This window comes from Botryllus schlosseri, chromosome 6 (genome assembly GCF_051294905.1).
Source record: "Botryllus schlosseri isolate E-star chromosome 6, Bs_hap1, whole genome shotgun sequence".
Taxonomy (NCBI): Eukaryota; Metazoa; Chordata; class Ascidiacea; order Stolidobranchia; family Styelidae; genus Botryllus; species Botryllus schlosseri.
This window is the reverse complement of record NC_137241.1, coordinates 25922051-25940987: the sequence shown is the minus strand read 5'-3', so window position 1 is coordinate 25940987 and position 18937 is coordinate 25922051. Positions and strand designations below refer to the sequence as shown.

The 18937-nt window shown below is 39.4% G+C and overlaps 2 protein-coding genes across 2 annotated transcripts in view; one reads left to right on the top strand and one right to left on the bottom strand.

The window, feature by feature from the left end:
* Positions 1 to 2220: 2220 nt before the first annotated feature.
* LOC145441832 (SANT and BTB domain regulator of class switch recombination-like) overlaps positions 2221 to 18937 on the bottom strand; it is a 31006-nt gene continuing 14289 nt past the window's right edge. The window contains exons 13-16 of the mRNA XM_080319777.1: positions 18235 to 18396; positions 17137 to 17314; positions 4701 to 4838; positions 2221 to 2609 (exon numbers count right to left, since the gene is read on the bottom strand). Coding sequence (XP_080175903.1) covers positions 2460 to 2609; positions 4701 to 4838; positions 17137 to 17314; positions 18235 to 18396 — 628 coding nt within the window. The 3' untranslated portion in view covers positions 2221 to 2459. The remainder of the gene's footprint in view (positions 2610 to 4700; positions 4839 to 17136; positions 17315 to 18234; positions 18397 to 18937) is intronic.
* LOC145441833 (coiled-coil domain-containing protein 170-like) lies at positions 2351 to 15253 on the top strand. Its single transcript, XM_080319778.1, has 17 exons — positions 2351 to 2492; positions 2610 to 2683; positions 4179 to 4203; positions 4265 to 4399; positions 4865 to 4975; positions 5753 to 5898; positions 7267 to 7417; positions 8060 to 8245; positions 8710 to 8838; positions 9226 to 9318; positions 9381 to 9476; positions 9538 to 9738; positions 11252 to 11425; positions 11669 to 11784; positions 12376 to 12502; positions 12561 to 12797; positions 13483 to 15253. Exons 1-17 carry the CDS (start codon positions 2367 to 2369, stop codon positions 13822 to 13824), a joined length of 2469 nt encoding a protein of 822 aa, XP_080175904.1. The 5' UTR covers positions 2351 to 2366; the 3' UTR covers positions 13825 to 15253.

The window sequence follows — 18937 nt, the reverse complement described above, 5'->3', positions numbered from 1 at the left end:
TCAGGCCAGAATGGCAACTATTGGTATTCTGTGATCCCCGTGACGTATAATTGGTTACATGCTGGGTATTATATGTGCTCTTTATCCATGTTATTATCGGTGGCGAGTAAGGCAGTAGTAGGCTACGCTCTACAGCTGTAACACCAATGAATTCTTCGCCGATTGGACATTTCTATTCCAGGGATTCTTAACCAGGGTCCGTAGACCTCATTGGGGTACGAAGCACCACATCAGGGTGTACGAGATGCATTGTGGAATTAGGCCTATATGCTGTGGAGTATTTTCTTGGCCGATTTATTCGACTGGAAAGTAGTCTTCGCGCAACTCGCGATTTTATTTGAATGGGCTTTCTGATTTTAATATAGGTACCATCAGAAATTGTGTTGAAAATGGACAGGGGCTACGAGGAATCTTATTAGAAGCATAAGGGGTACCATCGCTAAAAAGGTTAAGAAGCAATGCTATTACTATGGCTCAATAATGATACATTTAAGTTGTTATTGATCTGTTCCAAATCGAAGGCAAAATCCAACACTGATTTAATTTGACTTTGGAAATGACAGTAACAATAACCGATACTTATCACGACTATATCGAAATAGGATTAGGCTACACCGCTCAAATGCTCTGATATCAGATCAATCTTTAGTAGAATTTCAACTATTCTACATAAAATTGTGGTACGTCAAAGATCCACTAGCTGCACTATTATAACCGAACAGTTTTACGATGTCATGATGCATCCTCTCGCATGACTCATTATTTAAAAATAATTATGGCCGGCACAAAAACAATTATATTCAAATATTTGAAAATGTGATTTATTTTTCGTGTCAAGCGTGAATAGTACAATAGTAAACTACATTTCCACGATGTTTATGGAATGCCTCTCTGCAAGATTCCGTCAATTAAGGTTTACTTGAAAATTATACATTGAATACCCCTATTATTGATGCTGCTGCCCGCGGCGTCATCAAAAACTAGGAAATTGGCCCGCGAGCACAATTGAGTTTGAGACCTCTGAAATATAAGCATCCCGATCATTGATTCGAGAGGTTGAGCTTCGCCGCGTCGCTGTGAGAAAATAGGTTAAAATACTGGACAGAAAGAGGCGGCGACAAACGTGTTTCCATTGACACGATCATGTTATACATTCAATTAAGTACAAAGCGATATCGAGATACTTACCGTATTCACGCCTCCACTCTATCCCTTCACGGTGGAGTGATTTTATCTGCTGGTTTCATTTTGATGCGCGAGCGCGCTCGTCCGCTGTCGCTTGGCGACGGGACGCTATTTATCACGGCAAGAATAGAGATAGTTACCAACCTCGCTGGCATTCATCCTATCAATTTTGTCATATTTGCTCAGGTTCTATCGCTATTATATTTTGCGGTACCCAAGCGACGACAACATACATATGAGCGGATGATTATTACAGTAGTAACGACATCAGTCACTTTGAAAGGAGAATATTCCTATGCAGCAGTTCTTCAGTAATAAAAATCGAGGTTACGAAAGACTAATGATCCAGGAATTGCTAATTAAGAATTTAGATAATTTGCCAGAACTCTGATCAGCTTCGTCGGTAATACGCAAGATATAATATTCTTCGTCGTTGCCTATAGTATAGGAATGCATGACAGATAAAAATGGTTTACAGAACAGCATATTCAGCATTGCCAAGTATATTCCCAACCTCTCCAGTTTTGATAGCCCATTGTGAGATTGCAATCATTAGGTTAGTCCTACTTATCAGTACCTGTAGCAACGTAGCCTACACCTAAACATTATTTCAGCCATAGAATCATTGAATTATACATACACATTGAAATAAGCTCGGATATTTTAGGCTGGCAATCATCAGAGTCAATCATCAGCAAATAGTTAAGAATCCAAAAGAACTTTGAATTTCAACCTTGTATACCGGGTATTGAAATTCTGAACCCTAATATTGTATTCATATTGAAATAAGCGCGAATATTTTCGGCTGACACGCGCCAGGGGTAATCGTCAGCAACTAGTACGGAATTAAAAAAAACTTTATATTTCAACTTTGTATACTGAAGTTCTGTACCCCCATGTTGTATTCCTATTAAAGTAAACCCAAATATTTTCGGCTGACGCTCATTGGGGTTAATTGTCAGCAACTAGTAGAGATTTCAAGAAAACTTTGTATATCAACTTTGTGTGTTGAAGTTCTGTACCTCCAAAAGTCTCTTCAATTATAGAAATTCATTTTATTAAAAGAATTATATGGTGAATATTGAAAATCGTGTATGGTGAATCTGCTTTGAATTTAACAAATAAATATTAAACATCAATTTTTATAGCATTGGTAAGTTCGGTTCGGTATACAGTCATAAATGGATCCTCTTCCGAGGTTGGGTCACGGCGATCGTCTAATCGACGTCAACGCTAATCTTGGATTAACAGGCACGTCGTACGGGCACCGGTCCTCATCTCCGACTCAGATTCGCCTCATTTCCGAGGTAAGCTCGTATAAATTCCCGAGTCGAACGCCTGGTGTCATCCACGCTCATGACGGGCGCGTTGTACTCGATCGGTAGCTGCAGCGTGCATCTCACCGAGTAATCTTTCTCCGACAGCTGCAAGAGCAGGTGAGAGCGTACAAAAGAGATCTCGCAAAGAAAGACGAATTGATCGGAGAATTGACAGTCGGGTGAGTGCCAGTGTCACTGAATACGATCTTGTCCTCTATATAGTCCAGGGCTCTCAGACACATTGAAATTTTGAATTTGGCAATATTTAAGTGCCACATATATCGAGGCTGCTTCTCGCAAGCTCATCCGTGTAAGCGGCGTCTTATAAAAGCGTAGAAGTGGGTCGTGCTACAAGTCGGCATCTACGGAATAAAAATGAAGAAACTTGGCCTGGCGTAAATAGTAGTCAACGAAGACCATGAATACCACAAACAACAAATGCCACATATCTATCTTGAGATTTGAAAGGCAAAATTTACTCTAAAATTGCCCCAGAAACCTGCAACTACTCATCAAACTTTACTTATGCGTACCCCCTACTAAGTACAACAAAAATTTATAAATTTATAAAATACGGTAATTTTTTTTCCGTGTCTGCGCTAAACTGCTGCAATAGTAAATCAAATTTTCACAATATGCGTGGACAGTTAGACGATTTCATCACGTAAAATAAGGCCTACTAGGAAATTGGCCCTCAAGCAATGTTCCCTCTAATTTTTGACGAGTCTGCGCACAGCCGCACACTCACCAACTCACTGCGCAGACCCTTGGACAACAGTGCGTAACGACTAAAAAAAGGTCATCACTTCGGATTTTTTGTGCCCAACTTGGATTTTCTGTGCGCAGAGACCGTGTCAGCACCGCGCATTTGCGCACGTACGCAGCTTAGAGGGAACATTGCCCTCAAGCACATTTAGGTTTGACACCCCTGAACTAGTCAGTAATAGATAGATGTGGTGAAAGAAATCAACATTTCTACTTGAGTAGAATTAATGCTGTAAATTTCTACTCAATTACAAGTAGAAGTGATTTACAAGATACGTCAAAAATAGAGGTGGTCAGTAATGAAGTAAGCTATTTCTACTTTTTCTCTAGTTCTCAAGTAGGGTTTACCTGCTTGTACTATTTGCTCAAGTAACATGATTTTAGACTGCCCCTACTTTCGCTTGACCGTTTTCAATTTTTTAAGCAAAGCTAGGCCTAGAATACTTACTTTTGTACTTACTTGAAAAATCGCTACATCTACTTCTACTTAGTTGTAGCAACTATGACAACTTTGGCAACCTCTGGTCAAAATTACGTCAAGCGGAAGAAGGAACGAAAGATCTGTTAAGTACTCGAGTAATTAAGGCCGCATACTTATAGCAGTTAATCGATGGTGGCTACTTTTAAATTGCAAATTCTTTCAAAATGTATTCATATACCCTGATATACAAGCTATTGTTCACAGTTCTCATGTTAATTTCACTTTTGTTAGTGGTGTTGAGTTATCCAAGCAACTTTATACTTTTAAAAATCCCAATTGATTATGAAAATATTGTAGGTAAAAAGTGTTGTAGTATGATGAGTGAGAAGCTCATAGCAAAATAGCTAGAAACCAAATACAAAACAATTCCGATATTATAAATGTGACTTCATAATTTGAATATCTCATGGTTATCTTCTGAATTTCAGGACACCGAGACGGGATGCAAACAGGGTAGGTTACTCATTGCTATTTACTTTCGATTAGGCTTTACTGATTCGTTCTCTCTACGCAGTATCAGATCGATTCCGCTTTGCTACGAGAGTCGTCGCCGTACCGAGAAGATGTCACCAAATATCGGATATCTGCCGAGTCAGCAAGCACAGAACTCGCCGCGGCTCAAGTTAAAATAGAAAACTTAATTGCAGAGGTAGGCTATGCACAATGCAAGTTACATTTCTCCTGATAGTAAGAGGTTTCCAACTTGGTAGGGAATTTGACATTCGTATGGGAGAAATTTGGGGATTTGGAGTTACAAACGTTGCATGTCTGCCATAAGAGCTGTCAAGTATTGGCACCTTGATGCTCCTATACAGTACCATCAAACCCTCTTTTCTAATAATAATTCTAGCTTTTAATCATTTGTAGGGCTGAGCATAATGACTTGAGTACTCGAATCCGAATTGAGTATCAAATTTCTACCACCCCTGGAAACATCTCAAAAGTCTTACCTGATTCAAGCGCCTTGCTGATGAATAACACGCTCTGAATTGTGAAGGGCTCATGGTGCTGCTGCAGAAATTCTGTCCTAGTATCTTCTCCCGGACGCTATCTGCTTCCGCCGTGTCTATTTTCTGGTGGCGTATATCCTGAAATGATTTTGTTCGTGTCACAGAACCGAGACTTGCACTCGCGGCTGATTTCAAAAGAAAAACTGATCCGGGAATTGGGGGATCAACTGGAGACGTCGAAAGAAAATGGGGCGCGGCAGGCGGCGCTAGTACAGGTATGTTGCATAATTGAATTTTAAAATATAGTATCATATTCATATTGAAATAAACCCGAATATTTTCGGCTGAAAACGAGTGCGGTTATAATTATTGATACGGAAAGTTCTTTGGGTAATCCAGTAGTTGCTGACAATCACCTCTGACAAGTGTCAGCTGAAAATTTTCCGATTTATCACGCTATGAATATATTATTCAATTGTATAAGTGCTATACCTCCAAAAGTCTTTTTGAATTTTAAAAAGTTTTAGAAAGTAGATGTAGTGGAAGTGCTGCATACTTTTAGTAGAAATCTGAGGTGGGCTAGCTTCGAAATTGCAATGTGCATCGACAGAACAACGCAAAATCACTAATAACACTACAGACAGAGCAATTTAAAAAAATTATTTCGCTCCCATGATACAGGGGCTATGAAGTCTAGTTGGTACGCTAATTTTACTGACACAAGTGATATGAACCAATCTTAAAACTACCTTATGCTTTATAAAAGACAAAGTGTGAAAAGTTTTGTGACAACAACTGTTGAGTAGAAGTGGAAGTAGTCTGAAAATATAACCACTGAAGTAGGTATTGCAAGTAAGCAAAATGTACTTGACTACTTATTGAGAAGTAGAAACACTTCTTTACTGACAAACTCTGCAGACTAATATTATTCTAACACACCGAGCATTCACTGATTAAACCAGCTGACTCTCAATACTTTCTTTATGCCATCTGCATCAGCACAAAGGACATAGCTGCAGTCTGACGCTGAAAACCGACATATTTCTATTTAGTCTTTGAGGGAACGCGTGCGTTACGCAGAAGACAGCAGCGGAACTCTAGAGACTGTGACGACGAGAGGAAACATCACCATTCAAACTTTGCAGAGGGAAACCCGCGACGCACAGGAGAGAATCATTGAACTTGAAGCGCGAGTGAGGTAAGATTCACTAGCTCTTGTTCCAGATCCACAAACTTAATCATGTAGGTTACACACCTCAAGAGGTTCTAAGATTCCAAGGATTTTTAAGGTATCACAAAGTGTGAAATGAGAAAGAAATATGTCAGCACTGGTTAAACCATTGACTGACAATTAGGGCTGGACACTCAGTATGATGTCGTAGCAGTATGAAAGGTGCGGAAAGTTCAAATATGTACCTCTTATGCAACCGTAAAGAATATAATGTCAGTTCCATGTCACGTAATTCGGTATTTTTTCGCCACACCTATTTCATTGCACTTTGTGACAATACTGTGGGTTCATCACAACTTTGCCGGAATGTCATTTCCACTAAAACGCGTCGATTTCTACTACGGTATATGTTTCGGATGCCGTGATACGACCAATCGAGGTTTTGAGGATTCCGCGATGGAAAATGCTATCGAAACTATTATTACAATGATAAATTCACTTAGAGGGAAGGAGTGTGTAACTTCAATGCTCCAATAAATCATCTCCTACTACTCGACTCAAATAATTAGGATTAATACTCGATTCAGATTCAAGTACTCGAATCATTACACCAAGAGCTGGCCGTGTAGGCATATCTACGGTCGTCACGTTACCTGTGATGTGGTCTTAGTGATGCACAACTACCAGTGTGTGATTAAGTGTTGAACAGCGACATCTCATCGTGTCTAGTAGCGTCTGGTGTCAGTGATAGGTACTTGACTGACTTTGAGTGTATCTGTGAGAGGCTATATTGTAACGTGAAGAAGTGAAGGATATTGACGGATCTGACTTTCTAAATTGACAATAATATTCCCACGTGAAACCGGTGATGATCTTTCTGCAATCTGCTGTCATATTGCTGGTCTAGTTCAAGAAGTATATTTTGTGGGTGACTTGAAGAATGTAGAGATCACAATGTAATTGCTACAATCAATTTATGCATCAGTTAATGGGGATAATATGTATCAAAGCTGACAGTAATCATTGAGTTATTCAAGGCTGTGAGTACAAATTCATAGCATTGGTAGGAAACAACATTGCTAAATCAGTAAAAAGCACTAGTATTATTTCTCAAACACCTTTAAAGTCTGAAGTATTTTACCAATGGTTTTAGCCCTTGTTGCGTGCTGTTTTGTTCTGAGTTTCTGTGATGCATTTTCATGTTTAGCGAAAGCAAGCGATGCCTCAATGCCACAATTCTCCAATCAGGCTGTAGCTGACGTGATAATCTCTAGATCCCTTTGATTCAGTCTGGTTGGGCATTAGTGTAGTAGGCCTACACTCTTCTCTTTTTTGTGTATATGTATTTTTGTATTTATGTATCTCGACAATAGTTATATATAAGAAATTTTCTAGATCTCATTTGGCCGAGCGAGAGGAGGCAGAGCAAAATGCGGAAACCTACAAAAGAAAGATGCAAGACGCAATCCGTACCGTTGGCGACGCTTTAAATATTGACACGGAAAGCGGGCAAGCGGAGGGAGCCGCGGAGAAGATTGCTGAGAAGGTAACTCATCATTCTCATCAACAGATCAGCTCTTTTCCGTACTGTAAATTCCGTAGTTCAATTTAGCACTGCAGTTATTGTGTTGCCACTCGTACAATGATAATTTCGAATCAATCGTAAGCAGAGGTGGTCAAAGTGGTCCGTATTGCTCTCGATTTAAAGTAGAAGTAGCGACTAACAAGATGCGTCAAAACTACTTCAATTATAATCAGAAAATAGAAGGTCAGGAAGTTACTCAAGTATGTAGTTTTCAAAAGTACATTTGGTCAACAGTTCACATACTTGGCAGTTAATTGGCGGTGGGCTGCTTTCGAATTTGCAAGATGTATCTAACGACTAATGACGCTAAAAATAGGTAGAATCTTCGAGAATATATTCGGCAGTGACTATAATGGCTGTTTATTGTGGTTCTTCTGACGATTTCACACAAAAGTGATGCAAACTTATCCCAAAACTATTTTCAAACTAAGTGGTTTTGCCCACAAAATTGTTCCAGTAGAAGAGGAAGTACTTTAAATACATACCCCACTTAATCAAGTAGCGCGATCAGACAACAACTACTTCTAAGTACATTGTAAATAGACGTACTACCACCTCTGATCTCTAAGTAGTGCAGAAAATAAATCCGTGGTCCATTTGCAGGCAAAGACCTTGTTCCAAGAAGATTTACTGAAGAGCAGCGAGTTGATAACGCTTCAAGACGCGCTCAGTCAACACACGTTGGAGACAAAGGCGAGCCGCGAAACTATAATGCGACTTGTGTCGGAAGTTGGGAGAGAACAGAAATCAGTTTCAGAGACGACTAACGTACTGGAGAGATTGAGAAAGGTGATTACAAGTCGTAACTAGGCTTTGGCTGAAATGATTCACAGCGACTCATATAAACTTCAACTTATTGTGTCTACTGTACAGCAGTAGCAAATCTCAATACTGTGTTATTTTGTCCAATTTCGGTGCATTGAGCATCCACTACTAGAATTCATCATCGGATCGAAAGAAGTTGCATACTGAAGTCAAATCTTTGTTCAAGCGGTCTATTACCTTACAGACACATTGGTTTTGTGTAACTACTCACAAAATAAATCCTGACAACATTGAACTGCAGCAAAATCACAAATGCACCACTTCTTAGAACAATTTTTACTAATAACAGCATTTGGGTGTCTGATCTCAAAGACTACTCCACGTCGTTTCGACATCTTCCTACCTTTTTATGGTATCGTAATCTTGTGGCGTTTTTAAAAGGATAAAATTATCCACAAGAAACTGAACTGAATTCAATTTATGCACAGGAGAGGGATGACGCTACTTTTGAGAAAGAAAACATGGAAAAGGAGATAGAATTGCTCAAAGAGAGGTTAGACGCACGGGAAAAAGCCTGGTCTACCTCCAGAGAAGAGATTTCAGAAAGACTGAATAAAGTATGCTACACAGAAGAGAATTTGTCGCAATGTCAATAAAATTACAATTCTTTGAACAAAATGAAAGTTGAAATACTCATAAGTTTGTTACATTGTCATGTAACAATGACTTGGAATATCATAGTGTTTGGATATTTACGGCAGTCGCTATCGTTTGTCAACATATGCAACTCTAATCATTGTGAAAAAAATATCAATTATTCATATGACAGGAAATAGTGGCATTAAGTCAATTGTGTTGATTGTAATAACGACCTACATCTTAGTAATCTGAGAAAACAAACTAAAATGCTGTTCAAAATTTTATCGACATCCTTCCAGATCTTCGTTCATTTCTTTTCTCTATTTTTAAGATACATATACCGCATACAGACTTTCTCTCTCTAGGAAATCTCGATTGAAAACGAATTGAAGACAGCACAGCACGAGAGAAGATTAGCTCAGACCGAGCTGGATAACTTCAAATCCACAATTGCCCAAGTATGTGCTCGCTTAGCATTGCGCAAATACTGTTAACCAACCATTTATTTCAATCACCTCAGGCGTTGAGCGATCCCTACACGGAGATTGAAGCGCGTGAAGATTCGATCAGGGAGAGAATAAGGGAATTAACATCATCCACAAGACAGAATCACACGGTGAGCATTTCCAATATAAATTTGATCACCACCAGGCCGAGTATCAGACTTGACATTTCAGAGAATCGACGACTACGAAGCCAAGGTTCGAAATCTGAGCAATCAACTCGAACGACAGTGCGAGCTGCACCAGGACGCGATAAGGCGAGCGAAAGCGGCTGAAGCTGAAGTGTATGAGGGGAAGAGTCACATGAGAAACTTGGAAAGCGAGCTGGCGTCTGGCGATGTCTTGAGGGATACGCTAAGGACAGACAAACAGAAGGTGAATTATCTCATTGATGTGACTTTTATAATCATTGAGTGACATAACCTTGTAGGTACAGCTCCAAGGATCCGTCATCTAATCTAATTGAAAGAAATACAATAAATAAAATAGAGTTAGTCAAAAAAGTCATTGTTGGTACGCGAGTAGTAGTAGAAGTAGCGTGATAAATATCTGCTCGAGTAGAAGTACCAATTTGAGAGTAAGTAAAAAAGTATCCAAGGACTAGTTTTACCAAAAAAAGAAAGCTGTTCAGTAGTAGAACTACTCAAAGATCATAACCACTTAAGTATGTAGTGCAAGTACACAAAATCTACTTGAGTACTTCGAAAAAGTGGGAATACCACGTTATAGATAGACCACCTCTAATTTCAAACGTAGTCACTGCGGAAGCAATTTACAAAATGATTTGGAGATTTTTCACTTGGGCAATTTACCTATAGTATTAGGACAGGACGTAGTTTATTTTTGTCCTTGATGCTTTTGCGGCATATACACGGATCATGATATACATACACAGTTACACACGATCTGTATATATATATATATATATACCATGAGTGCATGATGTGCATATGCCGCTGGACAAGGAAGCTGCAGATATAGCCTGGTACGGCGTTCTAAGTCTTGCACCACCCCTCTATGCTATCCCGCGAATGCTGAGCGCTAAGCGGGGAAGCAATGGAGACCACATACCAGTGTTACTAATCAGGTTTTTGGTCTGACCCGGCCGGGAATCGAACCAACGATCTACCGATCAAGAAGCCGGACGCTTCACTATTGTGTCGTGTGTTGGCAAACAAGCCTATTACAGGATTGACCAGAGAAATTAGTTTTGAAATTATATAAATCTTGGCACTTATGGTCGTTCTGTATTAGTTACATAAGTATTTTCATATTTTGAAGATTATTTTTGTAAACTGCACACATGAATACCTTTCATAAACGTCAATTTCCACTTATATTAGAAGCGGATTTTTGTGCCTTTATAAAGTTGTTTTTAATGTCAAAAATACCACAAGAATTGAAAAAATACTTCAACTTCTTTCTGAGCAGTACTGGAGACGAGATAGTGTAATGGTTATGCGTCCAGCTTCTCGATCGGTAGGTCATGGGTTCGATCCCCGGCCGGGTCATACGAAAGACTTGAAAATTGGTATCCGCAGTTATCCTGCTAGGCGCTCAGCAATCATGGATAGCATGGAGGAGAAAAAAAACGGGGGGCACACTAGATGACCTCAAGGCCGTATCGCAACTCCGTCATCAAAGCATCTCGATGGCGCAGGCGAAAAAGAATATCATCTCTCTCTCTCTGTTCTGATTGCCGCTGATAGCATGACACTTTAATCCCATTATACTAAGGTGCTGAAAAAAAAATAAGAACCGTGGATTGTAATCTTTTACCTTGTAGCAAGGGTCACACAGAACAGATTGCTGCTGCTTCCGACGATACCATGCTAGGATTTAAATTGCCTTTTTACTGCTTCTATACATTTGTGAACTTGCCTTTCAGTACATGGGTTTTGTGCAAGATATGTGCGATGCTATGAATATGGCGGAAGTTGCTGCTGACATTGGATACGATCTCAACACAGATATTCTGGTTGCAAGAGCAAAACAACTCATCAAATTAGAAACCGATGCAATTGCGGAGAAAACATCTTCAAACTACAATCTACACCGAAAAGTAAGTGCGTCATCTTGAATCTAATGATCAATAAATAGGTTGCTGAATGAACTAGAATTCATACAGCAATGTATTTTTGGCTATTGTAGACTAAATTGTACTATTTTTATGTTCCACATGCATGTAGCATTTCGAAGTGACAAAAATTCCATACAGTACTGCACAGTTTGATATGATCTGAAGAGATGAAAATAGGAGTTTATAGTCAAAATAGCATACATGCAAGTTGTTTCTTTGTTTTAGTTGAAGCACTTCAAAGAGCAACTCAAAAACAAAGAGTTGCACATGGAGCTTCTCAAGAAGAAAGTAGCGCAGCTCGAAGAAAAGGACAAAGCAAGATCCGGTCTTGCTATTGACAGGTGATTATTATCTCAACTGCAGAATAATTGTAGATCCGAAAGTGCGTTATTGAAAACAGAATGTTGTAAAATATCTCATGTACTCTAGTGAAGTGATGAACACTTTCTTGTTGTGATAAAAGGCCATAGATCTTGTACAGACGATTATTAATACAAAAACAGAAACACATATCTGTTAAATTAACGTGATTTGTCTGCCCTGAAAAGGTGTGGCAGAAACTGCGCGGTGTGCACAGTGTGAAAAACATTTTTGTTGATCTTTATACACAATTATACATATGACATCTTCTGAAGGTCAGGACAGGGAATTAGATCTGGACTTATAAAGTCAGTAGGATTCACTAGCTTTGGTAATTCCTGGCATACAGATCTTTGCATTGTACTGCGTATGGCATAACCAAATACTCAATCTGATGGCCAATATCCGAACAAAATCACCCATATTTATAGCTGGGACAGGGCCCAATCTCATCTTGCATGCTCATCCTTACAATTGATAGCAGTGAGAAAATATTTTGGAAGAAAATAAAAATAACCAATGCAGTGATGTGGCCTATTTTTTCACACGATCAATCCTCTCTATGCTGACAGAGATGACGCTATCGTTACTGTGCAAAAGTTATCCCGAAAAGTAGAGCGTTTACAGAAGCTTCTCGGTGACGAAAGAGCGAAAACTCTGGAACTTCGCGCCGAATTATCGGAAACCAACAACCTCAAGGTAAGCACATATGACATCAAAATACAATAGAGATAAATTCCTGTATTTTCCTCTTCAGGCTATCACACTCGAACAAAGAAGGCGTATGGAAGAACTGCAGGATTCCGTCGCAAAGCTGATGAACACCAAAGACCGACAGAGACAGAAGTTATCGACTCTAAAGCAAGAACTCGGTTTCACGAACGCGGAAGCCTCGACAGACAAAGACAGACTCAAGTCCCAACTTGACGCTGTCACGGGAGACTTACAATCAACTAAGACGGCGTTTGAAGAGATAACGAGGAGAGAGAAGCAGGTAAAGCAGTAAATCTGTAAAGATTGTGTTATTGATGATATCGAAAACAAGTGCGTGCTTGAACTTTGAATTGACTTTGAACTTTGAATTGAGAGACCGGAGATCTTCTGCCAATAGCAATCATAGAGTTGAGAATACTCATTTTCTGGACATACAATGGATTGTCATTGCTTTTGATACTGAAACTTCATAATGGCATAGGAAATCAAAAAAAAAATCTGTATTTCCCAAATCAATCCCTGCATTTGAATTGAGGGATGTGAGATCTTTTGCCAATTGCAATCATCAGGAATACTCTTTTTGGATATACAGATAGATTACCTCTACGTTTGATATTATCAATTGATACTATTAATCGGCAATCTTTTCGCATCATTTCAATTTCAAAAGTTTTTTCTATTTAAATTTCGCCAGAGTATGGCATTGCAACGAATTCGTAAAATGATGCTGACCACTGGTCAATTCAGTCCCAGAATAGTTCTGAGATCAAGCCCCTTTTATAAAAATATTCACCATACCATGTGCACTGCACATATCAATCAGAGTAATTTGGCCTAACCAAGAAGTACTGCATATCACTTGACCAATTAGAACACCCTAGTGTACACCAAAGCAGAGTGGCACCATAGCTTGTAATCCATTTATCAAATTCTCAATCAAGCATTTGATATTTTTGTGTTGTCAGCTGGTCGATTTCCGTGAAGTGGTGGCTCGCATGCTCGGACTGGACGTCACCTCCCTGGCAATCCCAGATTACGAAATCGTCTCCAGACTTGAAAAGCTCATCAAAAACCACCAACTGGGCATCGCGACATCGGCTTCGCTAGAAAGATCCCTGACCACGATGGACCCAGGATTTAACGCCGGATATAACGAAGGCATTCGTTCGGCGAGTATGGGGTTGGCAAGTTCATACGGTCATCAGCGTCCACAGTACCGCGGAAGGAGTCCAAGCCCGGACAGGCATCGACACCATCGACGTAGCTCCAAATCGCCACGGCGATCACCGTCTCCACGACGATACTAACAGTTTTCATACAATTTTAGTTCTTATCAACAGAACTGGATGCGGCATATGTAGGGCTGAGCATGGCCAAATCACTACATTACTACAAGTCATTTCGACACCTTCATATCTTTTCATTGTGTCGCAATCTTGAGATTAAATAATGAAATGATGAAATTTTAAAAAATTAACCGAACTGGAAATTCGTTATGACATCATAAGAGTATGAATGATGTGGAAATTTTGAATATGTACCTATAATGCGACCTAAAGATAAAAATACCAGGTCTGCATCACATTAAAGATATCATTGTCCTTCGTAACTATGTCGGTGCACTTTGTGATAATGCTGTGGACTGTAGCTTATTGCTACTTATTTTGTACGCTGTGATACGGTCAATCGAGGTTTCAAGGCTTCCGCGATAACGAAACTATAATTCTCGTCGATAAATCAGCCCGTAGTAAACAGAGGAGTATAATTTCAATAGTCGGAAAAATAATGTCTTAATACTTGACTCGAATCAGTACAATTAATATTCAAATGATTGTGCTCAGCCCTACACATATGGTATGCAATTTGCACACTCAATCTGTTGTGTGTCAATATCATATTCAATTGATACTTTTTTATGAGATTCGTATATATTATCTGTCTGATTACAGGATAATCCAAGACTTCAAGACACTTATCTAACGTAGAACAACAAAATTTGTTACCTTATATGCGAAATTAATCAAGTCTTGATTACACTAGCAGTCTTGAAAATCGGTAGATTTTTGAAATTATTAATCATTTCCATTCTCTTGTATTATATTGCCTTTTAATTTCATTTTTATCACGGTCCCCGCACAACTAGCTCACAGCATTGTCAGAATATGTAGAGTACGCGTGTGTACGAGTGAATTTTATGCATAGACTAGTATTTTCTCAATTTGTCATTAACAATATTTGTTTTTGAACTTTTCGACATATCGTGTAGTTTTTATTGCATAGTTCATGTAGTTGATATTATTGCTGTTCAGTTTCAGCGTTGTACTAGGTAAAAATTGCTGAGAATTGTTTAGTTACTAACCAGTTATACCCAAATTGAAATTGACTTTGACAGTCGGATGCAATCCTTACCTATGCTGTCTTCACATAGTATTTGTATCAAATATGTGCCTTTTTGAATCAAATTTGAGCCTTTCATATCAAAGTTGATCCTACTAATACTAATACTATTGTATCTATTTGAAACCACTGTAGCGTCTTCTATATTGTACCGTTCCTGATATGAAAAAATACAGCTCAAACGCCAAAGTCTGAAAATATTGTATACCGTTACTTTGGTAGGTTCCGATTCAAGTAGCCGATAGTATATTTGCTGTTGATTTACAGTATTCTATTTATATGGCAGTACATATTTACTGGCATGTGAATCTTCTATGATGATTACAATTATATATCTGGCTGGTATGGAGTTTGTTAGTGTTGCAATATAGAAGAGGTTTATAAACTTGACCATTCGTATGACTAGGGAAAATATGAGACTTAACTTACAAGATACATCAACACAGGCTAACTCATTATAAAATCAAGCAATTTGTTGCAGTAATTAAACAATGTATTGAACAAACAAATGACCAAATGAAAAGACCATAATATACACCAACAGAAAACTACCGAGAACAAAAATACGAACATATTCGTAATGCGTCTATCAGAGCTCCACATGATCTATATTTCAAAGAAAATTCGCAAACATCATTTTGAGACCGAGCTAGATCTTGAAATCAAAGAAGAAATATCGGGATAAAAGAATAATCGAAAATCATGGTAAATAAATCATGACACAACCTCTGTACCTCGTTTACATTTAACCATAATGTAAGTGTAGCTGAAATGTCTAGAACAGGGGTTCTCAAAGGGTGGGCCATGGCCCACTGGTGGGCCACAGAGCATTTTGAAGTGGGCCACAGAGCCATTTAGAAAATTTTAGAATTAATGTAGTTTAGCTATATTTGTTATGTTATTCGCTTATATTCGTAATATCTAATTATACGTAGGTTACATAAAGCTTTTCATCCGACTCTGATTAGACGTAGTGGCACGCATGAAGTCAGCATGTCATCAGCATGTAAATTATTAGCAACTTCTGTCGGAAGTATACTGCACCACCGCAACAACGAATCTTAATGGATCGAGGATTTATCGGAGCGCATTAATCTTTGAAGTCGGTTTAAAATGTCCTGCCTGGAAATCATTGTACATACTGAAAGAGTCACAGGAATTGATTGTATCATTGGATTGAATATTCTGACCTCGCAACTTCAGTTGTTTTGGTACAAGACATACAAAGTACATCATGCATATTGAAAAAATATTTCTCCACTTCTCTGTAGTACCCCATTCACCAATGAATTGTTCGATGCTGGCCCAGAATGAATATAATATTCCCCACAATAGTATCACTAAAGTCCCAATCACACAGTGCGGGGATCTGATCATTGTGTTTCGCAACGCGAATGGAGCAGCGGTCGAAAATAATCTACTTAGAAATTTTAGCTATGATCTACCAGGGCCGTAACTGCCGCACCCACATCCCCAATTGGGGGAGCTCGAATGGGCCCAAGATTATTTCGTTGATCGTTATTTATTCAACTTGAATTTTTTTTCGCGCTTCGCGCGATTTCATATCCCAAGAGATCGAGATTTAAATATCATCAGTTAGAGAAAAATGCGCATATTTTAGAGAAATAGGCACATCTGCGCTGTCCGTGACCACGAATTAAACAGGATTATGACTCCACGATATCAGGTGGGCCACAGCACATTTTTAAATCGGAAAATGGGCCACGGCCAAGAAAGGGCTGAGAACCCCTGGTCTAGAAATACATAGATGACTAGATGATCACAATTTGACAAGTGGATCGGCAGATATGAGCACTACATCCGCAGGACGCTACGCTAAATTTGAGTATTCATTCCTAGTACAGCGTATAACACAATTTTCTAATTTAAAAGTAACCATTGGCAAAGTTTCAACACAAAGCAAAAGCAATCAATGCAAGCAGAAAGTATCGTTCAGCGTTACGACTCATGTATAAGACACAGTTTTTTCATGTTATTTCACTTTTTTTTAATTTAAAATCTTGAACATGCGAACAAAATATTCCCACAGATCTTCTCATTCACACCTGTGATTATGTCAACATGACTATTAAAATATCGCTCTAGCTGACATATATCTTTATCATGGCACTAAATTGACGTGCGTCTTATACAAGAGCGATTGCGGCAACGTAAAAAGCAGATGAAGCCATAAACAGAACCAGCCCGCTTCAGTATTTAACCTGGGTCGGCCTTCCCCTAATTCTGGGGTCTCTGTTGCTATTGCCACCCGGCTGACGACCGCTGAATCCGCCCGTGTTCGATCGCAGATTTGCATAAAAATTGGCTTCTAACTTTGAGAAAATACCGCCCGGATAGTCCCGGGCGTCCTTGTTCTTCGTCTTGTCGTTTCTGTCGCTTCTGCGTAGGGAAAACCAAAATTATTCAAATCCTAAGCAAGTTATTAACAGAATAAAGTACGGTAACATGTAGTGTTGCTGCAGTGAGATATGATATACAGACTTGCACACCAGACGTGGTCAGTAACGAAGTGCTCCCATTTTTCGGAACACTCAAGTTGTACTGTTCAAACGATCTTGTTTTTGGACCATTTCTTAGGCAAAATTACTCTCTTTGTACCGGGGTTGTGTCACAAGGCTCCGAGTCACAAGTCAATCTCACTTTTATAGTTTTGACTCGAGTCAAGTCGAGTCATTTTTAATTCACCACCGAGTCAAGTCCGAGTCCAAGTCAGCGAGAACAGGGTCGAAGTCCGAGTCCAAGTCATTGTGTTGACTGCTCAGTTTCCAGGTAAAGACCTGTTAAACCCACTTTTTATAACTCTGTGTGGTGATATCGAATGGTTCGCATTTATAATATACTAATTTCCTTCACTTTTAGCAGTTTCTGGTCGCATTTTCACGTACCAGTACCAATAGACGAGATTCCAACAGTGTGGTTACTTTACTATTCTTCGAAATTACAATGAAATGTCGGTGTTAGCCGTCTGATTCTCGGGTCATGTGACTTGGTTTGAGTCATGCGCAATGACTCGAGTCCAAGTCGAGTCGATGCACAGATTGACTCGAGTCGAATCAATTCCGTATTTTGAGAAAATGACTCGAGTCAAGTCGAGTCATCATAAAATCGTGACTCGAGTCATTACAATTTACAACCCTGGTAATTGAGTAGGACTAATTCTAATTCTGCTCGAGTATCAATGCTGACCACAATGCCGCCAATTCAATTCAAGGTAGCATTCCACAATCTCTCTTATGCCCCGCATTTGCAACGAAGAGAAACGTCGTTAACACAATACGCATGGAAGCTATCGATTTCACCTTTGCCTCATCAGCTGCGTCGTCATGTCCTGAATTCTTTTCATGTCCTCCTCCCGCTGAGCGTCCTGGTTCCAGCGAACCGAACGGGCGGGGTCCCACTTTTGCTTCGACGGAAACTTGCTGAACGGGGTGCCGTCCGTTGGCGGCGGCGTTTTCTTGCCCCTACAAATGACGGAGATTTTTTTTGTTGGTGTTTGCGTGAAGAAAGGTGGCGCGGCCGTCTGGACGCAAGTGAGACGATTTTCAAATCAGTGAGATAGAAGCTTGACCATAAGAAAGTAAGCAGGCAGGCGTTTATAGAATTCTAAAACAACCGCAGTAAGATCGTAACGGGGTGCGATTCAAATTTTCACGCTACAAGCGCAACTATGGACTTGTTTCGGAAAATATGAAATGTCGATTGCATGTGACCAAATAAGCATGGGCATAAAATATATACCGGTACGGGATATTGTCAGCAGGTCTGTTAAACGTTAAAATGAGCTCCACCATTACCATTGCCCACAGAACGTGCCGTTTTACCGTCTAATTACGACGAACACGACTAAGGGTCCGTTGGATTCCAACAGGCGACAAAGACATGAGATGCTTAAAATGAAAGGCGCTCAGTAACGAAGTAATTCTAATTCTACTTCAATTAGATTTTGCCTGCTTCTACTGCTTCATGAATTGGTCACGTTTTTAGACTAGTTTTATTATTCCC

Bases quoted from the DNA above. Each gene is read 5' to 3' on its own strand.
- LOC145441833 (XM_080319778.1), top strand. From the start codon at position 2,367: ATGGATCCTCTTCCGAGGTTGGGTCACGGCGATCGTCTAATCGACGTC. The intron at 4,976-5,752 runs GTATGTTGCATA...ATTTCTATTTAG, and splicing joins GGCAGGCGGCGCTAGTACAG to TCTTTGAGGGAACGCGTGCG. The intron at 9,319-9,380 runs GTATGTGCTCGC...CAATCACCTCAG, and splicing joins TCAAATCCACAATTGCCCAA to GCGTTGAGCGATCCCTACAC.